Source organism: Pezoporus wallicus, unplaced genomic scaffold (assembly GCF_028554395.1).
Source record: "Pezoporus wallicus isolate ANWC-B61680 ecotype Strahan unplaced genomic scaffold, APGP_CSIRO_Pwel_v1 contig_2908, whole genome shotgun sequence".
Classification (NCBI taxonomy): Eukaryota; Metazoa; Chordata; class Aves; order Psittaciformes; family Psittacidae; genus Pezoporus; species Pezoporus wallicus.
Genome location: NW_026642179.1, coordinates 4825605 through 4849646, shown reverse-complemented (window position 1 = coordinate 4849646; position 24042 = coordinate 4825605). Strand labels below are relative to the sequence as shown.

At 37.1% G+C, this 24042-nt stretch overlaps 1 protein-coding gene across 3 annotated transcripts in view; it reads left to right on the top strand.

The window, feature by feature from the left end:
• The window catches only part of ERC1 (ELKS/RAB6-interacting/CAST family member 1), a 290910-nt gene that overhangs the window by 71302 nt on the left and 195566 nt on the right, over positions 1–24042 (top strand). For 2 of the 3 annotated variants that reach the window (XM_057428028.1, XM_057428027.1), the window contains exons 4-7: positions 9638–9712; positions 11794–11949; positions 13682–13765; positions 16366–16533. In XM_057428028.1, coding sequence (XP_057284011.1) covers positions 9638–9712; positions 11794–11949; positions 13682–13765; positions 16366–16533 — 483 coding nt within the window. The remainder of the gene's footprint in view (positions 1–9637; positions 9713–11793; positions 11950–13681; positions 13766–16365; positions 16534–24042) is intronic. The other variant, XM_057428029.1, reaches the window with a different exon arrangement.

Sequence of the window (24042 nt, the reverse complement as noted above, 5' to 3'; positions counted from 1 at the left end):
TCAGGAAGGGTTTGGTTAGAACCCTTGTGCTGTCCTTGAGCTCTGGGCTAGACTGAGTTAACTAAAGTCAGGCTTGTCTGCATGAAGCTCAGGTCTCATGCTTGAGGGTCCAGGAGACTGGAGAAAATCAGGGGATATTTCTGGACTGTGGCTGACTGCATCTAACATCATGAGCACCAAGTTGCTCTGCTCTGCAGGGTCTGGCTCAGAGTAGCTATCCCTGTTCCACACTTGGAAGTTGTCTCTGTGCAGAACCTCTTATGTGTGTCTGCGTCACTCTCCTCAAGCTAATCTTCTGTGTTTATCTGTATTTCCATAGTGTTAGGTTATTTTAGCCTTTTGCTGCACCAGATATGAACTGTGGAATTTTTTGAGCTGCCTTGAACTCAATCTTGATGGTTCTATATCTAGCATTCTCAGTATCTAGAAAGGCATGCTAAACTCTTCTTTAAATACTCGTTTTAAAGGAAGCATTAGTATCTCAAAGGGATTTTCATGTGCTTGGGAGGTCAGCATTTATACTTCATGTTCTAACACATTAGAAAAACTGAGAAAAACTTTAATAGTGTTTTGACCATCTTTGTTAAAGCAAGTTCTGAGATGACAGAATCTGCTAGTGCTGTTTCTGACTTTATGCGTGCGCTAGACTTCTGGTAAAATTATTTCCTGGGGATAATAATAAAGATTTGCATCTTGAAGCAAAAAGATATCCATCTGTTTTTTGAACTCTGAAGCCTGCACGTAATTCAAAGCATGATGTTGAGACTCAAGGTCATCAGATGATTTCTCAGACAGACAGTACAGGTGTAGTGGCCAGCAATCTGACCTTGAAAATTAAATGTAAATTCACTGATTTCTGCACGTATCACTTTTACTGTGATTGTACTAAAGATTGCACTAATTTCCTAAGGAAAAGAAAATCTTAGAGAGCCCGCACTTGTGGTTCTACTAAGATCATAACCAAGGAATAGCTGTATTGGTTCAGGTCAATGATCCTTTTAGTCCAGCATTCTCTTTCATCTAATGGCCATATGCAGACACCCAGGAAGGGGTAAGAACAAGTCAAGCACAATACATCTCTGTAGTGCTCTCCCGTCTCCCCAACTCTTTACCGATGAGAGTTTTCTTGAACTTTTTGTGGTTTGTCAGTTTAGTATCCTCCATGGATCTGCCATCTGAGTACACAGTCAGTGTCTTCTTGAGCTGTGTAAGCTTTTGCAGCTGCAGCATCATTTGGTAAGCGGCTTTACAGGCCTACTCTGTTGCAGAAAAAATACTGTCTCATTTATTTTAAATTTGAACCTGTCTCCCAGTAGCTTCCTTCACAGCCTGTTGTTCTGGCACTGGATGACACAGGGAATGATGGATGGTTGCCAGCAAGACCGTGTGCCACTCACAATTTTAGATTTGTCATATCTCTTCCAAGTTTTCTCTTTTTCCAGACTGAAATGTCCAATGCTACTCAAATTTCTTTGTATAGAAGATAGTGCATATCTTTGATCATCTCCCAGAGCACTGACTCAGTCTCCCATATCCAGGTTATGAAATGGATTCTCCTGCAGTTAGTAAGAGATATCTTCATAAGCTATTTGACGCTCTTGGGCTTTTCCAAAATGTCCTGAATTCTGGGGAACTCAAGCAATCTTTCCTTACAAGCCCATAGCAAAGATCCTGTATCCAATATAAGATGTATTTGCTAACTCACTGATAGAGAGGACAGTCTCTCATTAACACAAAATAATGAGAAATTAGATGTTTCATTGAACATCTGAACACAGACATGAATCTGGATGCCCTGGCTTCAGCAGATGATAATGTGACTGCATCACATTCCTCTACCCTAGAAAACAAGCTTCAGCTTCCTAGCTTATAAAAAGATGGTTGCTATTTTGAATACCTCCTCTTAAATCTTAGTGAAAATGATTCATGGTATTGTTGATATTCTAAACTTAACTTTCAGAAACAAAATTACTCTCATACCAGCAAGAAATGCTTGATGAAATTCAGCAACTGGACTACAGCTTCCAGAATAGCTTCCAAGTTACATTAACTGCCACCTTATTGTTCCAGACTCACCTGTTGCAAGATTATCACTGGTGGCAGTGACAGCACATAGGTCTCAAGATATTGAAGCTTGCTGTGCTCTTTTTTACAACCTCCCTGCTCTCCCCCTTCATTTTAATGCACTGAATAGAGATAACATTTTTCTCAGCTAAACAGAGTAATAGACCAAAAGTCAGTGCAAGTTATGGCATGATATGGTGTGGATTGTATCCACATCTGGTGTTCTAGACACATGGAGTACTATGGGCAAAGTATGATTGGTAAGGACAGTCCAACATTATTACACCAACTTGGTTAAAGCTTTCTCTCAATTTGTTTGTTACTGTCTGTCTTTAGGAATATATTTTTGGAGAAGAAAGCTTAGGCCAAATTTCTCATCTGCCTAGAAGAAAGGAGAAAAGCAAAACTATCTGTATTGGTTCTACCCACAGGGAGCAAAAAGGAGCTGCTGTCTGTCTGTTATTGTTAGGTATTTGCTAAACATCTTTGGGAGGGTTGTCCTGTTTCCTTACTCCTTCACAAGGGATATCAGCACAGACTTTACAGCAGTAGTTGTCTGATGACCTGTTTGTCTCAGGGCTGCTGCTGGACGTACATGGTCTGAAAGCTGAATACATCTTTGTTCAGAGTAGTCCTATGGCATATACTAATTGGAGTCTCCAAGATATACTGATACACCACTGCATTTCTCCTGCCCAGGCAGAGATTCACTTTGATGTCTCAAATCATAAGAACTAAGGATGTATGAAGGGAAGTTCCTAAATGTATTCTCTTCTTTTCATTAGCCAGATGCTTAGTGGTATTTAGTGGTATCTACCCAATACACCTATGAAGCCTTCAATCCCATCATGTCCTGTGTAACTGAGTCCTGATAATGTACACGGCCCTAACCATCTGCTTACTGATCTTGTAGCTGCAGCATTCTCATGGGAAAAGGGAGTGGTTGGCTCAAACTTTGAGGCTAAGCAGGTACTGAAGGTGGGGTGAGGTGTTCATCGAAATATTAGTGTAATAGAATGTCAACATAGTTCAGCATAAAGATTTGATAGACAAAATTAGACAGTTATTCCCTGAACTGGGACAGATGTCTGACTATTGCCTTTTATTTGGAAACAGAAAGAAACTCTTTACCTAGCAAGTTTCTTCAGAAGTCAGTTCTAAGTTCAAGGTTTGAATGTTACAGTGGTGTGGAACAAGGAAAGAACTAATAGTAGCTTTCCGCTTTGTGTCCTAGAACCCGTGTTTGGTAGTACATTACAGGTTTGATGTTTTTAAATTATTTTTTTAATAATTGGGCCCATTCAGACGGGATGGATTTTTACTACAGCTGAGTGCAAAACTGAATTAAGGAGTTAGGCATGTAATGCATAACTAATAAAGGGTGGTTTTGTATGTAAAGCGGTCACTGAAATGGGTCATTCATAAGGGCACACATTTACAGTGAACTTAAGGAAAGAGGCTGTGGCAGAAAAAGCTATTGTTTCTTTTCATCTTCTGTGTTTGTTGAAATGGCAACTCCACAAAGTCCTGTTTGTGAACTGTATTGCAGTCATCTAGTATGGCCTTATTACAAGAACTTGTTCCTGTTTGTAGCTATTTTGAATCAAACAGTGCTCACTTTATTCTAGGAAGTAACACTAAATATCTGTGAGCATTCTTTATTATGTCTCCACTTAGGGTAAGACAAGCAGTGAACAGGCTTTTATTAGGCTATAATGTACGTATACTTGACTTAGTTTTAGGTTATCAAACTTGATACTGTGATGGCCAAACAGCAGCAGCAAGGAGCTCAGTAAGAAAGGATGGATGTGCCATCTAAACATACCATCAGAGTACTGCTGAGCAGTGTCCAGTGAAGAGAAAGGTTGTTTGCTTTATCTGACCAGTTTTTAATTATCTGTGACAAGTTTTGCAAAGAAGTTCTTTTTCCATGCATGTGCTATAATTCTTACCCTTTGCTGCCCTAGGCTCAAAGAAAGTTTTAGAAATTTTAATTGGAGCAATTAGAGTTACCTCAAAGAACACTTTTGTCCTGTTCCAAGGTTTTCCAACATAAATAAGGCACACTTTTCGGGAGAATTTTTAGGTTTCTGGAGTAGATAGATTTAGTAACTGGAGCTCTTACTACTATCATACTAGGAGATATCATTCTGATGAGTTAAAAAAATTGAGTTTTTTGCCTTTTCTGTTCCTGACTGATGTACTTTCCTTGGAGATATTAATGTTATCCTTTATCCTGCACTTCTCTTCAGTAAACATGAAATTTGTGGAATTTTATTTCTGCAAGTGTAAAACTTTGCAGTAGAAAAAAAAAAAAAGAAAACAAAATGCTATTAAGAAGTTGGAATCTAATTCAAATAGAAAATACATGCTTTTGCACCTTAAATAAGAGGGAGGAATGGAAGAATGAAGAACTAATAATACGTAAATAAAGTTCTACATGATTAGGATTCTAATGTTAAGTTTTTTAATTTTTAATTTTTTCTTTAGCTTTTGGAGTCACACTTCTGTCAGACTTGAACACAATGACATGCTATTAAAACTAATAGGATGGTTTGAATTGGTCTCTCATCTTTATCTTGCCTTGACTCTAATGCTGAAGTTTTGAGGGATTTTGCTTTTATCTTTTGCTGATTGGAATACTGAGGTGAACTGGAAGCTGGGTTTTAATTTTCACTTTAGATGATGCCTCTGTTAACAAACTTAACTCTGCTAATATGTGAGGTTTTGGTTGGATTTAGAAATCACTGTCTGAATGTATCCATAAAATTGCAAACCGTGGAGATGAATTTCTCTACCCAGGGCTAACTGAGCTTTAGAGCAGCTGGTACCCTGCATGTGTGTGAGATTTTCAGCAAATCTTTCCAAGTTTTGCTCTTTATTAATATAATCAATTTATTTTTCAAGAAATTATGTTGATTGTGTTTGCAAATGCAGAAAATGACAAATAGAAAAATACAGAAATAATTTCTGGAGGAGCTACTGTGATTATTGGCTCCAAACTTGTGTAACTGTGTTTTTGTTACATAGCAAAACTCTAATAATGGTGAGATAAATTATACAGGACTCATATTATACATAAATTTTAAGTTCAGTTTTATGTGTTTCTGAAATAGAATTTAAAGTTACTCGTATTGAGCACTTTCTGATAAATACTGGTTAAAATGCTGAAGCTAAGAAGTACTACCCAGTCACCTTCAGGTCCCAGGTAGTGAAGGTATTTATATAAATGAGTCACACGTTTTGAAGGGCTCTCCCAGTGGTCATCTCATACAACCTTCTGTTCAAATCAGCAATTTCAATTAATGGGGATTTCACAACCTCTTTAGGCACCTGGTCCAGTGTTTGGTTGCTCTCTGGTAAAATCTTTTCTGTATTAGTGATTCAGAATTTTCTGTGCTGCAGCTTTTGCCTGGTGCCCATCATCCTTCTGCTGTGCACTTCTGAAAAGACTTTTTGTCTCTGTCATCTCTACAGCTTCCAGTCAGATAGCCACAGAGGGCATTGAGAATCCCCCCAAGCCTTCTTTTCTGTTCAACTGAAGAAACTCAGTTCTCTCATCCTCTGCTCTTCCACTGTTTTTTCTTGGGTTTTTTTTGTTTTTTTTTTTTTAACCGCAGCAAGGGCACGCTGCTTATTCCCAAATCATGTCTTCCCCAAATTTCATGTAATCTGAAAACTTGCAGAAGGTGCCACCTGTCCCATCTTTCAGATCATTAACGGCTCACTTGGAGTATCGTGTACAATTCTGGTGTCCTCAACATAAAAAGGACATGGAACTGTTGGAACAAGTTCAGAGGAGGGCCATGAGGATGATCAGGGGACTGGAGCACCTCCCATGTGAAGACAGGCTGAGAAAGTTGGGGCTGTTGAGTCTGAAGAGAAGGCTACATGGAGACCTCATAGCAGCCTTCCAGTATCTGATGGGGGCCTATAAGGATGCTGGGGTGGGACTCTTCATTAGGGACTGCAGTGACAGGACAATGGGTAACAGGTAAAAACTTAAACAGGGGAAGTTTAGATTGGATATAAGGAGGAAGTTCTTTACTGTAAGGGTGGTGAGGCACTGGAATGGTTTGCCCAAGGAAATTGTGAATGTTCCATCCCTGGCAGTGTTCAAGGCCAGGTTGGACAGAACGTTGGGTGAGATGGTTTAGTGTGAGGTGTCCCTGCCCATGGCGGGGGGGTTGGAACCTGATGATCTTAAGGTCCTTTCCAACCCTAACTATTCTATGTTCTGTGATAGGGCACTGAACAATATTAGCCACTGTATCAGCCTCTGAGGGTTGTCAGTAGCAAGCAGCTACACGTTGGACTTCATAATGCTGATCACCAGGCTTTGAGCCTGACAGTCCAGCTAATTGTCCACCCACCTTTTAACCACTCATTCAGTCTGTATCTCACCAATTTGGTCTCGGGGATGTTTGAAAGCTATGATGAAGGACATGCAGCACCCACTGTTCACCATTTGACCACAGTCATTTACTTCACTGTAAAAGAAAATCAGGTTAGTCAGAGATGATTTGTCCTTAACCAGAATTAAAAATTAAATTGATCTTATAGATTTATTAAATAATTCCTAACATTAATAACGAGAGTTAACACTGAACTGAAGGATGCTTGTGAAATTTTACTTTGCTTGTAAGATTTACATTTGTTGCAATTAAATAGGTATGCCAGTTAAAATTAAAAAAAAAAAAAAAATCAGGATTACAGCTCGGGTTTTAGTTGCACATATTTTTTTGTCTCTCTTTTTTTTTTCTTTTTTTTTGTTAAGAAATTAATGTATGAGAGCATATTTTTCTATTTTCAGTGTGGCACGTGCTTCCTCATTATGTAGGTTTTGCAGGAAATGGAAGGCATGTCTGTTTTTGCTTTGGAAAGTGCTTATCTTGTGGTGCTACTGAGAGATAAATTGCTGTATTTTTAAGCACACTACTCAACTGTAAAAACACCATTGCTTAAAAAGTGCACCTTCACATTTATTCTAAATCCCATGCAAAATCGAAGGCAGGAATAACTGTGGGAATAACAATTAATAATATGGCCAGGTTATGAAGGAAGAAAATGTTTCTGATTAAATTCTTCCCCTCATTATTATGTATGTGTATAATTTATTAATATTTTTAAGCAATAGTGCTGATACTGATAAATATTGAGGACTCCCTCAATTCTAAACTATGTTGTATCATTTTCAATTCTTTTGGTGTTCCTTAGTCAAGAAAAATCCCCACAGAATTTGTTCTTATTTATGGTGTATTAGAATCATTCTATCACAGCTATTCTTTACATATTCAGTGTTCTTAGTATGTTTTATCACCTGTTCTGTGTAGTTATGCTGACTAGAAAATTACAGTATTGTTTCTCACAGAGGTACTGTGGTCCCTTGCAGAGCTACTTGGCAGGTGTAATATGATTCATACCTTTAGTTTATATATGGTTTTGAAGTAGGGTTTTGTCGTGTTTTGTTTTTAAAGGAAGATAGCTATTCTTGGTTACAAATTGATAGTGGTGAAGTATCAACTCCCACTCTGGTTAAGGTGGCCCCATTGTTTAAAACTTCTGACTGTTTCTAGCCTTCAGTTTCTAGTTACTGAATCTTAAAAGTATTTTTGGACAGAACGACCCATTTTCAGGTTTTGTTGCCTGTGAAAGTACTTTAAAGTTGTGATCAATTTGCACAATAAATTTGTTTTGGTTCCTCCTTTCTCCACCCCAGATTATGCTCCTGCAGTCATTCTTTGAACTCTCTTCAGTATATCAATATCATTTTGAAACTGTAGACAGAGAGGGCACAGTATAACTGTAGTGTAAACACTAGTGCCAAATGGGTAGCTAGGTGTCTCTCCACCTGCAGCTTTTCTTGTTCATGTCAAAGAATTGTAGAAACTACTAGCTTGTAATAATGGGGTATTAAAGCATCAAACTGGGAACAAAAAAGGGATTATAGAGCATTTTTCAATATTCTTGACAATGTTGTGATGATATCTGGTGGCTAGAAGTTCCCACTGGCTAAACTGAGAAACAAATATCGTGTATTTTTAATAGTAATGATAATTAGCAGTGAAAAGCATGCATGATGCACATAACTGGGGAACAAGTAGTTTTTTTCCCTTTTTTTTTCTTTTTTTTTGAAGTAAAGGAATTAATGAACATATCATTAAAACACTATATATATATTTGAGCCACCCTTGTTAAAATAATTTCAGTTGCATTTAAAGGTAAGAAGATGCTGAAGTTTACTAATCTGTTGCAGAACAGTATCAGTTACATGTGAAAGTTTCTTATGTGTGAAAGCAGAAGAAAGGAATAATGCTTTGTTACTTTATCAGAAAGCCTGACTTGCAAGGAATGAAAGAATATTTTTGTATTTTTCTGATTCTGATATTTGTGTGTGGCCCTACATTTTTAATTATTGTGCAAAGTTCAGAATTTTCATTCACCTGTGTGGTGTGTGTTCTTGATCAATACGAATATATTAGAGGTATGACATATTGGTATTTCTCCATTCTGCCACTGAAAGATAAATGTGTAACCTGTATTTCACAATTAAGAAGGATATCTATGCACTGCATTCAGCAGCCACACCTAAATATGTGTTTTAGCAAGGTTCAGTCTGCCAGTAGCCCTGTTTTTAGGCTGTTTAGAATCCTAGGCATGTTGCCAAAATTAAGTCCTTACTGTGCAGCCAAGAGGTGGGAGGTGTTGTTTTTAGCAGGTTATGTCATCCAAATCACAATGGAATTAGTTAAGATGATAGAAGTAGGACATTTCCTTTGTCGAAGTGCCAGGCATCACTTCAGACAGTGGGGCTACAGGCACTTCCAAAGAAAAAGCTTAGAATAATTTTCTATTTGGGAAAACACTGTGCAATGTAAAAAGCAGACACTGTTGTGTCAGCATCTCTTTAGTGACATGCTGTTCTCCTGCTGTGTATTCCATTTATTCCATTTCTCTAGTAGCAATTGCTTTTATGTTCTCAGGTCAGAGACCATGTCTGCACAAGTGAAAATCATCTAATACGTAATTGAACTACTAAAAGAAAGGGTCTTTTCCAACCTAAAAGATTCTACGGTTCTATAAATACGTTATTCAAAATAGACTTTTGGCATGTTATTTTTTTACCTTTGTATCTTTTGTTTATTCAGTTTCTAAAAGTTAACAAGAATTTGTTTTAATTTCTTTTATCAAGCTGTTTCATTTTATCCTACAATAACAGTCTTGGATGGCTGTACAACTTATGTGACAGGTACAGCTGGGCATAAAACTTACTGCATTTAGCAGAAGCTCAGGCACTTCAGAATAGGATACTTTTCACTCTTGGATCTTTCTTCACCTTTTTAAGCTTAAAGAATCATCTTCAGAATTGTTCTGTTTTCAGGTACATGAATTTTGAAGTTAGGGAAAACAGGTTTAGTTTTTTGTTGTTTTTTTTTTTTTTCCTTTTTTTTTCCTTTCTAATACATACTGTGCCATGTATTAGAAAGAGAAGCTGATAATAATTTTGTTTGTGTTTGGTACATGGGACAAAGTGCCATTAGGCTAATTCTTGCTTTCTTTTCTGCTGATACAGGAAATTCATCGTCGATTTGAAAATGCTCCTGACACAGCCAAGACAAAGGCTCTGCAAACTGTTATTGAGATGAAGGTAAATAATTGCATACAGTAGAGTTTGTTCTCTGAAAAACCTTCTCTGAAAAACAGGTTTTTCATATGAAAGGTGACTCTACCAAATACCATCTAGTTCTATCAGTCTTCTAATTTAAAACAAGTCTATTTTAATACTGGTTTATTATCTATTATTTTTATTATTGATGAGTGAAGAGACAGAGCTGCTTCATGACGCAATAGAAACCTGCCTTCTGTCTGCCTGCAGCAGCATATACAGTTTTATTTCGGTTAGGCAGGAGTCCATTGTATTACAAGGTTGGAAATGATGGATTAATAGGTCTTTATAATGTTTGGGTTACTTTCTTTTTATAATGTCAGCATTCAAAATACTGCTTTGCATTTTGTGTGTCAACAAAATTAGCCATTTGCAAACTGAAAACCCACTTAAAATGGGTCATGTAGCTAGGAAGATGTCTTTGTGTCATCCTAAACTTAACTTTTCTAGACATCTTTGTGATTGCATTCTCAGGTATCTAATGGAACAATGGCAATTTGCCAAGAGCTCTGAAGCCACAAGTGGAGTCTGTGGTTTACACAGCTTTATGCAATCGTGATTCATACTGTATGGTCCATAAAGTACCTCAGACAGGGTTTGGGCAAATACAGTTAAAAAAATAGAAACTATCTTTGCAAACTATTCTCTTCCATTTTCATATCTCCCCTATCTCCCTCCTTTATCTATGTCTTTTTCTTTTATTTTCCTTCCTTTTTTTCCCTTCCAACTCTTTCCATTCCATCTCAATGTTTTCCATAGTCATTTCCCATCTTTCTACCCTGGAGGCATTCATTTGCCCTTTTTCTTTTATTAGTCAGCTTTGTGGTCCGTAGTAATGAAAACTAATTGACCATCTGGTAACAATAAGCTGTCTTTACTATCAAAAGAGAAACACTGTTACTTCTGAGAAGTGATGTGAGTGCTGAAACGAAATACTGCTGTATATTAGAACATAATGCTTCACCTTACCACCTCTCTAGTTTTTTTGTTGCATAAGCCTGCTTTACTAATTTTAACTTAAGCATCAAAACTTAAGCGGGAGATCCGACTGTATCTTCATGATGGTCCTTTAGAGAAATCTTACCTCATGAGTGAAAACCTATACATTAAAATCTTTTCAGGCTTTTGTTTCTTTTCAGCTGTGCTTTGATTATTCAACACAAAAAAAAATGAAGGCTTGGGCTGCAAAAGAATGAAGCATAGTTTCAAATCCTACCTATATTTCAGGAAAGACTAAATATTTTTGAGAAATTAAATAAAAAAATACTCTGCTTGAAGAGGCTACAACTTAGAAATACATATCTATGTTCATGAGCATGTATGAAGCTCTTTGTGCTGCTTGAGCCTGTTCTTGTTGTTCCTAACACATAAAACTTCTAAAGATGCAGTAAACCAAGTAGATTGAAAACCTCTGATCGTTCTGTAAAACTATGAGAATAATGGTAGATTGACTTTTTTATTTTTCCAGATGTATTTTTTTTTTATCCATGGAAATTTTTTATATGTTGTATACATGAGCCAGAATACTTGAAGGATCCTCTACTGCTTTATCCACTCAAAGCTAATTGTCCACCCAAAACTAGATTATCGCATCTTTTTTTTTTGCTTATGCTGCTTTTTATGTCCTCAATTTGTGATGCCACTTTAACCACTAATAGCACAAACCCATTTTTTGTCATTCTTGCAGTCACATTTTGCTGTGACTGTTAATTCAATTAGAATTAAATTTCTCTGGTTTATATTGGCTTTGCATTACAAGGCAACCTTTCCTCCTGTTTATTTATTTATTATATACTGAGTCCATGCCCCTAGCCATGTTTTCTTTCAGTACTAAACTCTTGCTTGCCTTGGAAGGTATAAAATACTGAAAAATGAGTACCTGAGCACTCAGGCAGATGCTGTGTAAAGAGGTGTAGGCTGATTTCTTTAGGAACTTCAGGAGTAAATTTCAAGGGCAGGTAGGTACATGTTCAACAAACTATTTCCTTTATTTTTTACTCCAGTGGTATGTTAACAAATCATCTGACTGTGTATCTTTATCTCTCTCTTCTAACCATTTTCAGGATTCAAAAATTTCTTCCATGGAGCGTGGCCTCCGGGATTTGGAAGAGGAGATTCAGATGTTGAAGTCAAATGGAGCTCTGAGCACAGAAGAACGTGAAGAGGAAATGAAGCAAATGGAGGTGTACCGTAGTCATTCCAAATTCATGAAAAATAAGGTACTGAGAAAGCAAATGAGACTAGTGAGATAAGCTGAGCTTAGCAACCAGCGGAGAGAAATTTTCATACTTCAATAAGGAGTTACAGTCTGGGTTCCCATTCAAGTCCTGAGAAGCAGAATTTATTTGTATTCTGCCTTGAAGTCACTAAAATAACTTAAAAATATTTAAGAGAATTTTAAGTTCAAATTTGAAAATATTGTAATGGTGGTTCAGAATGGCCAGTGGCACAAATTCTGCTTTAACTGTCACACCTGATTTTCTTTTATTTCAGAAGGATTTTTGTGTTTTGAGTATCTTTAGAACTTTGCTAATCCATTATAATTTTAGCTTTCGTTTGGTCTGTTCAAGTGTAGCCTACTGAAACAAATTATTTCTTTTTGCAACTGTTATACTATAACTAGTAGGTCTTTTTATTATGTAAAGGCTGAAAGGAGCATGACTGTCACTATAATGGCTTTCCGTTACACTCTCCTTCCAGTAATGGAACCAGAATTCTATAACAGTGGTAGTGCCAGCATTAATTTATGCAGGACAAATTCAGTAGCGAGAAATGTTGTTTATCAGGTATAAAGATGGACACTGACTACTTTGACATTTACAGCCAAAAGTGAATTCATTCTTTGTTTCTCCCAGAGAAGTGTTTCTCAGTCTTTTAGTAGACCCTAACATTTTCTAATGAAGATTCAGGCCACCTTGTACAGTAAATTTAAGTATATTGTGAGCAGTCTTGCTTTTCTCAATTAGGTTTTGTGTGCTCCCTGCAAGCAGTGTACAAATGCCTGGATCACAGGCTGAAAATTACTAGGAACTGAAGAACTGTAAGCTACTGCATTTGTCCTGCTTGAAATTATTTGTCAAAAAAAGAATGCTGGAGAAAGTTTCTTCAAGAAGTGTTACTTGTCTTAAAGTAGAAACATGTAATAAGTATTTTTCTTCCACTTCCCTTGTGCCAGCTCACTGATTTATCTCAAGATAACATCTGTTCTTTTATACTTTCGCCCTTTATCCCACGTAGTTGCTTGTAGGAATTGAAGCATACCCCCTTCAAATTATGAATGCAGAGACAATTTTAGCACCTCTCCTTTCCATCCTTTCTTCTTTCTTTCTTCATTCTTTCTCCTTTCTTTCTTCCCTTGTTAGTAACTCTTCAACTTCTTCTTCCCTTCCTCTGTGGGTGTACAGTTCTGTTCAGCTGCTCCATTCCTGGATCTCTTCTGTCAACTGTCTGCTCATTTATTTTCCAGCAGAAAATTTGCTCCTTTTTGATAACTATTCATTCCTGACTCACAGCCAGCTGCAGTCATATCTTGCTGTCCTACGTTGTTTTGTAATTGCACAACATCTGTTTTTTAAGTATTGTATTGTATAGTCATCTGTGGCTGTATCTGGACAATTAACTTTGTTTCTCTTAAGTCCCTTTTCTTGTCTGAAGTTCCTTGTGTATTCCAGTTTCAAAAGCATTGGGTGAAGTGCCCCATACTTGACATATATAAACATAACAATAACTATACATCTTTGTTTCATAATCAAGTTCTTGTCTGGCAGCCTGTATGAAATTACAGAGACATTAAACTTTTGAGAAGACTAAATGAAGAATGGAAGAGAAAATGAGTGACCCGTGTTGATCCTTCTGTTCAGTTCTTTGTTACTTTTAGTTACTTGGGTTGACACAGGCTAACTAGAAGCTGACAGATGATGAATATTTAAAAGCATAACAATGTCGTGACAGGTAGAGCAACTGAAGGAAGAGCTAAGTGCCAAAGAGGCTCAAGGGGAGGACCTGAAAAAAAGAGTGGCTGGTCTCCAGGCCGAGGTCTCTGCAGTAAGATTTATCTTTTGTGTGCAGTGGCCATTCACTGGGGCTTGCTAGCTCTCTGGCTTTGGGGTAGCTTTTCTTCTCTTACCTTCTTTATGACTTGGTATAACAGTAGAACTAACAGCCTGCTCAGCCTTGTAGCCTGCCTTTTTGTTCACATGGTTTTGGTGTCCATAACATCACTCTTCAGCTGAACATCTGTATTTGTTTTGTTAACTGTTTCCTTAACGGTATGAGCTGTTTTAGCAATAACTTACTCTTTTCAAAAGTATTCAGCACCCATTCTGGGGCCAGACTTCCAAAGAGATTTGCTTTCCCTACTAGAACAAAAATAATTTAAAAATGTGCTGAAATCTCTTAATGTTTTTTTCACAAAAAAGTAACAAAAGCTGGATGCTGAACGCTTTTTAAAAATGATAGTTTAATTTTAGCAGCATGAACTTAGGTTATTTCTTTGCTGTGAAATTAATGCATTTGCTGAGTGATCATAGTGTCTCACCGAGAAGTATGAGCACTTAATGCTGTCTTAACTTCTCTTGCAACTTGGAATGGTATGCGCTGCATTCTTCCTAAAGAACTTAAGCACGTTGGCAGTGTGGGCTTACAGCTCTGAAATGGGGATTTCTAGAGAGAATGATCTTAGGGTGCTACTGGGAAATTTTTATGTAACAAAATATGTTTGTGTTTAAATAATAGTGTTTCACCAAAACAGAAGTATTTAGGGTAAACATCTTGTCTGAGATGACTCCAAAAAGGATTTATCTTTTCAAAGAAAGACCAAACTGGTTCAAGAAAGCTTTACTATAATTCAGGGTATCTACTAGTTGAAAAACTTCACCATCTGAAGTTTTTTAAGGATGATTTTTTTGTTTAGCTACTCCAGAAGTATCATGACTAGTCTATAACATAACTAGCAGAAAATAGTTCATCTCTTCCTAGCTATTCTCCTGTGCCTAGCAGGACTGTGCAACGGGTTGTATTGGCCAGTAGCTGACAGCAGAGATAGTGGTCCTAGCATCAATATTTTTGTGTCTATCTTAAATAGGTGGTGAAATCATTCTGTGGACGTATATACTTTGAAAGATAAAAATATGAAAAACACGACCTAGTATGTTTGAACTAAGTGAACAATAAACTACTGAATAGTTCTATAAATCAGATTCTTCTTATACTCCTTCCCATTATTCCATTTTTTAAAAAATGGTTTGTGTGAGTTTTTTTTTGAGACAAATGTCCTTCTTCTGCTCTCCTTCTTGCTTGTCTCCTCATGCATGCTGTTTCACACTGGAACACAGGAGTCCTTGATGACATCTTTTGATGCTATTTTAATACTGTTCAGTAAAAATTTTTCTTTCTTTAATTGCCCTTTATTGAAACAGTGTTGTAAAGATAAAACCACACTTATCCAAGCTTTTCCTCGTAGTCATTTCTACTAATACATGTGTTTAATTAAAAAAAAAATAAAAATTATAGGTTATATCAATTTAATTTTGTTCTTGACACATTCCCCAAAATGGAGGTAGCCCTGGACAGGTGTCCTTTAATTTCTTTTTTGAAACACTGGACAACATACTTCGGGGGTAGAGGGGTGTTGAACAAAATTGTGCAAGCTAAAAAAGGGAAAACTGTTTCATTTTAGAGATACGTGCACCTCTGCTATACAATATGTAAAAGTAAAGAGATCGCTATTTTAATCAATGAGGTACATCGGAGGCAAACCAGGAAGTTGGTTATAAATGTGGATATAGGTCTACGTTTAGATTTCCCAGTCCTCTTTAATTTTTTATATATATATTTTTTTTTTCCTTCAGATTAACATCAAAATTGTCCTGGCTGATGCTGGGACTCAGAATGAGATTTCATCTCATTTCAGTGCTTTACTTTTAGATTTCTTACTGCATGTCTTTTTAAACAATAATCCAACTTATATATGTTAAATCAGCATTTTGGTATTCACTAAATTAAATCTAGGAAATTGCCCTCCGTAAAGTGCAATTCCACAAAGAGTTTTCATGCTTGGATGTGTATTTGCGTCTGCTTTAAGAAGCTTCCATAAATTAAAAGTTATTTGTAGAAGTTTGAAATGCTAGTTTTTTAATAATGGGAGACGTAAATGTCTTTACATACACTATAAGCATGAGGCTGGATTATTAGATGGAGAGATGGACAGAAACTTGCTGGCTTGACATTTCAAAGCAGACATGCTTCTGAGAGAGACCTGTAGGTATCTCATCTGTTCTGATTTCACAGGGTAAGGGTATTTTTCTTACTACAGTTCTGCTTCATCTTCATTAATAACTTACCCCTGCTAAGTAAGTTGTTTTGGTCAGTCCTTTGAAAGATATCTAAGAACAGACTGTCTCTGTTAAAAGAACCTGTCTTGAAAAATTGATACTTTTGATCCCCTCTTCTTTTCCTTGCATCTTTTGGTCATGACACAAATTTTTGCTGGCCTTTCATTCAAGATAATTGAAGGCTCCGCAATTCCATGTGATAAGTTTAGAGTATCATACTCTTTGTTAGTAGTTATGTGGATTTATAGTTATTTCTTAAGGAAGGTATAAATTATTTTTTCCTTTGCCCATCTTTTCTTTCAGATTGGTCAGGTGAAACAGGAGCTGTCACGCAAAGACACCGAGTTGCTGGCCTTGCAGACAAAGCTGGAGACCCTCACAAATCAGTTTTCTGACAGCAAGCAGCATATTGAAGTACTGAAAGAGTCCCTCACAGCTAAAGAGCAAAGAGCTGCCATCCTGCAGACAGAGGTGAAATGGGCAATTCTGCACTTAATGACTTTTATAGAGAAACAGATAAAAAGCATTGTTTCGTTACTTCTTGCTTAGGTTATGCAATCCCATAGCCACTCAGTAATGCTTGTTCTGAGCACGTTGTACCTTTGATTTTATTTTTAGATTCTCTAGGCCAGGGGATTTATGCAAAAGCACATATATTCCTGTGATTGAATACACACTTGTATGACATGTTCCACTAACATGCAGTCACTAATACAGCTTTTCCTAGGCACAGCTAAATTGGAAGTTGAAATGCTTGAGCTGGGGGGATTTATTTTCAATAACATAGCTAAAAGAGAGCAGGGAAAGGAAGAGCGTTCCAGTAGCATACAACTCTCTAAGGCTTCACTACTACAGTCATCATGTATGGGAAATCTTGCACATAGGCCTGTGCTTACACCTGAAATAGGGGCTTTTGTGTTTTATGATGCATATTCTAAGGTAAAAAATAAGCATTTTCAAAACTGTGTTTCGATAACAAATGCTTAATAATGTAAGATGTAAGTGTATATATGAACATCAAATAGATAATAAGTACAGCATAAATTTTTTGCTTCTGGATATTGCTGAGGAACAAGCATGAAATGTGTGAAGACAGCATTTCAATCTACTGGCTTGGAAAATTGTAGTATTAGTAGAAGTCCAAAAGATGGCGGTCACGCATCAAAAAATATTTGTGTTGTTACAGCAAGAACAGTAAAAAGCCAAAGGAGATGTTAAATGAGCATACTGAAAAATTGTGGGTAACACTGCTAGAAAGATTCCATTATTACAAAAGTGTAAGAGAATGTATTTGAACTTTTACCCTCATGTAGCTTTCCTTTAGCTGGGGGTGCACAAGGCCTTGTCCAGATGCAGAAGTCAAATTACATAGTAAATGTCTTCTGGTAATTCTGAGATGGCTTTTCTGATTATTCTCAGATTTATGTAAAGGTTTAAATGGCATTAGTCTGTATAACTGTGAAAGTGTGCTTGGCTGCAATCAGAAACTTGTTAAATCTGTTTTCTTTTTTGCTAGTCAGGAATTGTATATGTTAATTTTCAAAGATATTTACATTTCAAAATATCATTGGAAGTAGGTGTTAGGTAAATAAACATTTAAGAATATAAATTACATGTTTTGATTTATTACAGTGATTTAAAAGATTGAAAAGAATACAGATAGATTAAATCACTGTGTGGCTTCTATGAATCTAGAAACACATTTCTCTTTTTACTTTTAAATAATAAAAAGCTGTACTTTTCTACCCATGAGAGATAAAGTTCTTGAAATAATGTACTTTATTAGGAAGTTAAAAGACTTCAGTAGATGGCCATAATTTCAGCTGTTGTGCTAGGTAAGCATGTTTATTGAAATAAAATGTATGGAATTGAAACAAAATATTGAAAGACAAAAAGACTTGGCTGTATACCACTGAGAGATACCTTTGATAATTATTCAGAACGTTTCGATTTTATTTTAGCTGAAAGCCATTATTCTCCTACTGTCTAGCTTGTAATATTACTAAATCGTTGAGGATATTTGTTCTTCACTGTGTTCTTCTGAATGAGAGTCTCATATAGAGCCACAATACAAAACCAAATTGGGTTCATTAAGTGGCTGGAAGGTGGGAGTGGGACAAACACTAGATTTAATACTTACTGATTTTGGGTTATTCATATAGTTTGCTTTCAGATATCGTAAGCAAAATCTAGCAACTGCAGTAACAGTGAAAGATGATTTTCTGTCTGTCTGTCTTTCAGTGAGAATTTGCTGTGGAGTGAATATATTAACAATAGTGTCTTAGAATGATGTCTTAGGAGAGCCCTAGCATTAACTCCACAGTAAGATGTAGCAATCTGGTATGAATTTAACACATACAAAATGCTGTTGATTATCTAGCTATTTATGATCCATTTATGTTCCTGAGAATGTTTATGTAATTCCAAGAAGATATTTATACTTTTTGAAGTATAATCACCTCTTTGTCATCCTCAGTGATGTTCTTGACAGAAAGCTCAACAATTAAATCATTATACAGTTACCTTTCCTCTCTCTTCACAATTGATCCTCTCAAGTATAAGATTGAAACATTTTGATAAAATACAGAGTTGAGATGTTTATTGTTGCATCCTATGATGAGTTTGGGTTTTTTTTAAGGACATGATATTTCTCTATAGAAGAATTCTCACTAAAAGTAAGGTAGGAATGTAAGATTCTGTCTGGCCTCACCTGTTGATAGGACTGGTCAGTGTTAAAACATGATTAGCTTCTCTCAAGACACCTACAGAGAGTTGTGAGGAGGAAGAGTGGTGCATTTTCTGCCATATATTGGCAGGCATCTTCATAGAAGATTGGTATTTTAAAATCATATTAAAATAAATATTTTGAGAGAAAAGAGATTACCTTCATAAGTTTCCGCCCTTTAGCCTTCTGTTAAACAAAACACAGGTCGGTGGGGAAAAGATGTTGGTATAATAGCTTAAAAATCGGTTTGCAACCTGCCACACTAGAATTACAAAGAACAGTGAGCTGTTTGTGGGGTGTTTATCTAGAGGGCTATTGGGTGGAGAGGATATTGTGGTTAACTTTCCAATTCGTGAAGAAACCTTTAAAAATAGCTCTAAAAATGTACAATCCTTTTGTAAACAAAACAAAAAATAAGTCAATATTTATTTTGGAATGAAGACTTCATCCATATAAAGTTTGTGTTTTGCCCAATGAGCACTTTAGCTTAGGTCAGTGCCAGAACGTATGTGGCTTCAGTGGGAGGTTAAATTAATCAGCGAGAGCATTCCCCTTTGTTTTTGTATACTGCCCAAGCTGGCATGGTTCTGTAATTGGTCTGTTCGTATGTAAATTCAGATTAATACTTGGTACAAAAATGAATCCAGTCCCCTGGAAGCATTTTACTTGTTCTTAATGTCTCAGCAGAGCATAAAATTCTGTAAGGGTCTTTCCTTATTGCAGCTTATACTGGCATTTTGAAACTGTAGCAGGCTCTCCCAAATCTGAGACAGTTGAGTGGATCACCTTTAGTGAGGAATGTGCTAAGAAGATTTGTTAGCACCAGCTACATGTAGATCTATGCTGACACCTGCAAACACTAAGCTCAGCTCACAAAACTGGGTTCACCATGTTTAGGTATTTAACACCTTGTGCTAGGGATTGTGGAAGAACAGTAGAACTGATTTCTGACCTGAGCAGGGTCTGGAAGCGGTATGTCTGTCCTGCATTGAGTTTATAACCCTAGCGAGAACCAAATAGGCTCTGCAGAAAGCCAGGTTTGTGCACCTCTTCTCAGTGGCATAGTCATGTAATCTAAGTAGTCCAGATAACTGGGAGCTATACGTTCATAAAGAATTCACTCTCTTCAATGACCATACTGGATATTGCTGCAATTTTTATAAGGTTATGAGTCAACTCTAACATAATTAATAAGAAAGATCAACACCAAAAATAGAGAATAAAGCATCGTGAACTACCACTGCATTCAAAATGAATCCATAAACATAACTTTTAAGTCTTAATTTTAGACTGTGCTATCAGGAAAACAGGTTAACTCTTTTTTTTTGTGTTTATATGGTATGTTTGCAAGATAGTAATAGAGTATCACAAAACTAATCCTTTTTAAAATGTGCTCATTTCAGGTACTTGGAGACTTCACATGGCAGTATCACAGTATCACAGTATGCTAGAGATTGGAAGGGACCTCAAAAGATCATCTAGTCCAATCCCCCTGCCAGAGCAGGAACACCTAGATAAGGTTATACAGGAATGTGTCCAGGCGGGTTTTGAATGTCTCCAGAGAAGGAGACTCCACAACCTCCCTGGGCAGCCTGTTCCAGTGTTCCGTCACCCTCACTGAGAAGAAGTTTCTTCTCAAGTTTAAGTGGAACCTCTTGTGTTCCAGTTTGTACCCATTATCCCTTGTCCTATCATTGTTTGCCACTGAGTAGAGCCTGGCTCCATCCTCGTGACACTCCCCCTTTATATATTTATAGACACTAATAAGGTCACCCCTCAGTCTCCTCTTCTCTAAACTATAGAGATCCAGCTCCCTCAGTCTTCCCTCATAAGGGAGATGCTCCACTCCCTTCATCATCTTCGTTGCCCTGCACTGGACTCTCTCCAGCAGGTCCTTGTCCTTCTTGAACTGTATCTACAGCTGGAAAAAAGCAACTTTTACCTCATATACCAAATATAATTTTATGCCTTCCTCTGTGCATTTCTCAGTTATATTTAAATTCTGAGTCCTGACATAGAATTATTTCAATATCTGCTTTTAAAAGTAGCTGGTTCTTTTTAGAAGCCATAGCAAGCTCTAAGCAAATATTTCACAATTGATATTCTCTCTGTTCCTTTTGCTGCCATTGATGTAGTCATACCAACACAACATAAAAATTGAGATTTTTGCCATAACAGAGAAACTGGGGCTTGTATATAGCATAGGGGAGATTGCACCTTCTGATACAACTGAATGGAGCATGGCTTGGTTCACTGATCTAAACCAATAGTTCAGCAGTGGTTTGAACAGGTGGCAGGTAGATGGGAAGAATCACTCAGTCTCAGGAAAAGAGTTTTTTCTAGGCATCACTGACATCTTCTTAAACCCAAGTGGGAATCACTGGTGTCATAATACCCCCAATTGCTACTATAAAGCAGAGATGATGGTAAAATGGGAAATGTGTGCAACCTAAGTCCTATTGACTCAAGCTCCTGCGTCCGTTGTGAAACTGACTATGGACTTTTGAAAACTTTAGTGATTTCCCTAAGCTGTAAGTTGGGAATATTCCAAAATACTGTAATTACAGAACCCAAGACTTTAGAAAAGAGGTTAAATTTATTTTTAGGCTAAATATTATGTCATTTGTTGTGTTTATTCTGGTAGTTATTGGAGCTACTAATGTACTAGTTTTTCTTAGAAATTTGAAATCATACTTGTTTAATATATGGCTATACATAATTAGGAACAGAGTCACAGAGTATCATTCACTGCTACTGGAATGTTCTGTGACAACTGATCAATGGTTCCAAACAGTTTTCCATACATCATTCTTACAGTGAAGAAGTTTAAGTCTTAGGTATGGTGCCTAGCTGAAGAGAGGTACCTGTTGGCTGTTTAATTGAAATGAACTTATTTTGCTGAAGCTTCACTGGAAATTGGATGGTATGTGCAGATCAAGTTTGCAAGCCTATTACATGAAGGACTGAGCTGTACTGTAAGGTTTAACTTGCCATGCATAATTAAAGGCATGGCAGTCTATTACTGTGAAAGCAGTTAGGTTAATCCAGGGTTAAGACAACACCATCCAAGACGCAGAAGTCAGGAGAAGGGGCGTCAGCACCTCAGTAGCTGTTTGCCTAGTCATTTCAATGTGCAGAGAATCTCAGGCTGACTTTGTTGAAGTTGGCATCACCTGACTCCCACAGACCTCAATTCTTGTCACTGTGGGAGGATGCCATACATAAACTGAGCTGACATGAATAAACAAGTGCAGTGTTCTGCCAGGAATAGTGTTAGGTGATGATTGTGTGTCCTGCCAGCCTTTGAAAGTACTCTTGAAAGTGTTTTCTGTGGTTTCCTAGGCAGGGACCTCACACAAATAAAACCAGGAATGCAATTTACCCCAAACCATAAGTTAATATAGAGTTCAAAGAGAATAATCAATCAGAAAATGAAAAGCATTCTGTGGATAAATTTCTGTTTGCAGATGTTCTCTTTTCACTTAATACTGTGCTTCAGGCATCTGGACTGTCTCAGATATTTTGCAACCCAACTGCTGAGAGCGTGTGGATTTTCTTGTGAGGGAGATTTTCAGTTTCCCTTCAAGAATTAATAAAAGTGGCTCTTAGCATTAATATTAGAGATATCAAGAGAAGAACATACCTAATCAATCTATAAAACTATGTTTTTCAGAAGAAGACAAGCCGTGATGCACCTGCTAAGCTTTTCATTACAAACACTAGCAATCCTATAAATCATATTTGGGTAGTACCTGGTACTCTAATATCGCTGCAAAATATACTCCGTGCCCCACTTGCTGGGTGAAAGGTCAGGAATGTGATTTTAATAACGTATGTGTAAGTGAGAAGGCTCCAAATGTAAAGGTGGCAGTGAGATTGCAGTGCTGATGGGGAGAGCAGGGCAGTTCTTTTCCCCACTGGCAAGTGCTTATTGCTCTGTGTAAGAGGAGTCAGACAAAAAAGCAAAGGATTTTGAAGGTGTAGCATACTGTAAATGTAGAGCCTTAGAGGCAACTTTTCCATTAGCAAATCAAAATAAAGTGGAATTAGAATAACACATTAAAACGGGAAGCATACTGACTACCCAAATTCTTTCCCTAGCCTGAGTTGTCCAAGTCATCTTTTCACCTCATGTCTCTGCTGGCCTATCAGCCAGTGCTGTGTAGAAGGACCAAGAAATTCATTGATCACCCTGTTTACTTTGTGTGACTGATGTCCTGTAATGGATTCAGCTAACAGGAACCAAATCTGATACCATCAAATAAGATTAGCAGCCAAGCTTGCAGATTTGAGCTCTCTCTGAATGCTGAGTGGATAGGGGTCAGTGGGTTTCTTTTGTTATCTAGAGCAGGTTGGTGGTGTTGGATTTCATATTCCACGAAGGTCTTTGAGATTAGTCTGTGCTCTGTGGTGGGCTAATTCTTCTCATCAAATTTATATTCACATAGCTCTGATTCCTTCTCCCATTTCTTTTGTCTCGCGAGCTCTGTGTTTCATTTGTGTAAGGGAAAGCAGCAGGAAAAACAAAGTCTTCTCAACACACAGTTCTGAAGTTTGAGAATGCCATAGAATTCCCAGGTTGTGTTTCTAAATTTATTGAGGCCGTGTGAGTTCTAAATATTTTTATGTGTCCAAATTGCACCTGCAATATCCTGTATGGTGTTACTTGTTCGGTTTTGTCTGAATTGAATTGAATCCTGCTGAAAATGCATATTATATTTTAACTATTATGTTGCTATTTAAGCCAAAATAATATTAGCTATCCTGAGAATATCCACTCTTTCTGTGTTTTGATCCGCAGTGGCTGCAAAGACCTTTGCTTTCATTGCCTCCAGGCTCAGCTAATACTCATGATTAAAACCTATAAAGTGACTGTTTAGTACTAAGAGCCAATGTTTCAATATCTGAACATTGTGAAAAAAGGGGTCAGTTTTCCTACATAAGGGAGAACTCCTCGACAACGCATTGTATTTGATTCTACTTTGAGGAAAAAAAATCCAGACGTGTCTTACAGGACTGAGTTATGCCAGAAGTATTTTGAGATTTTTTTCAAGAAGGAATCGTAGAATCATGGAGCATTAGCCTCATGTATTTTGGGAATAAAACACTTGCTTATTTTTACCGTTTAGTCTCTTGCCACTTGTCATAATTGTTTCATCCATAAGCTTACGTATGTTGAAGTCTTAAAGGGAGGTTAGTTTTCTGGATGGTATTGTAATTTGACAGCACTCACTCCCTTGTGGATGTAGATTTTG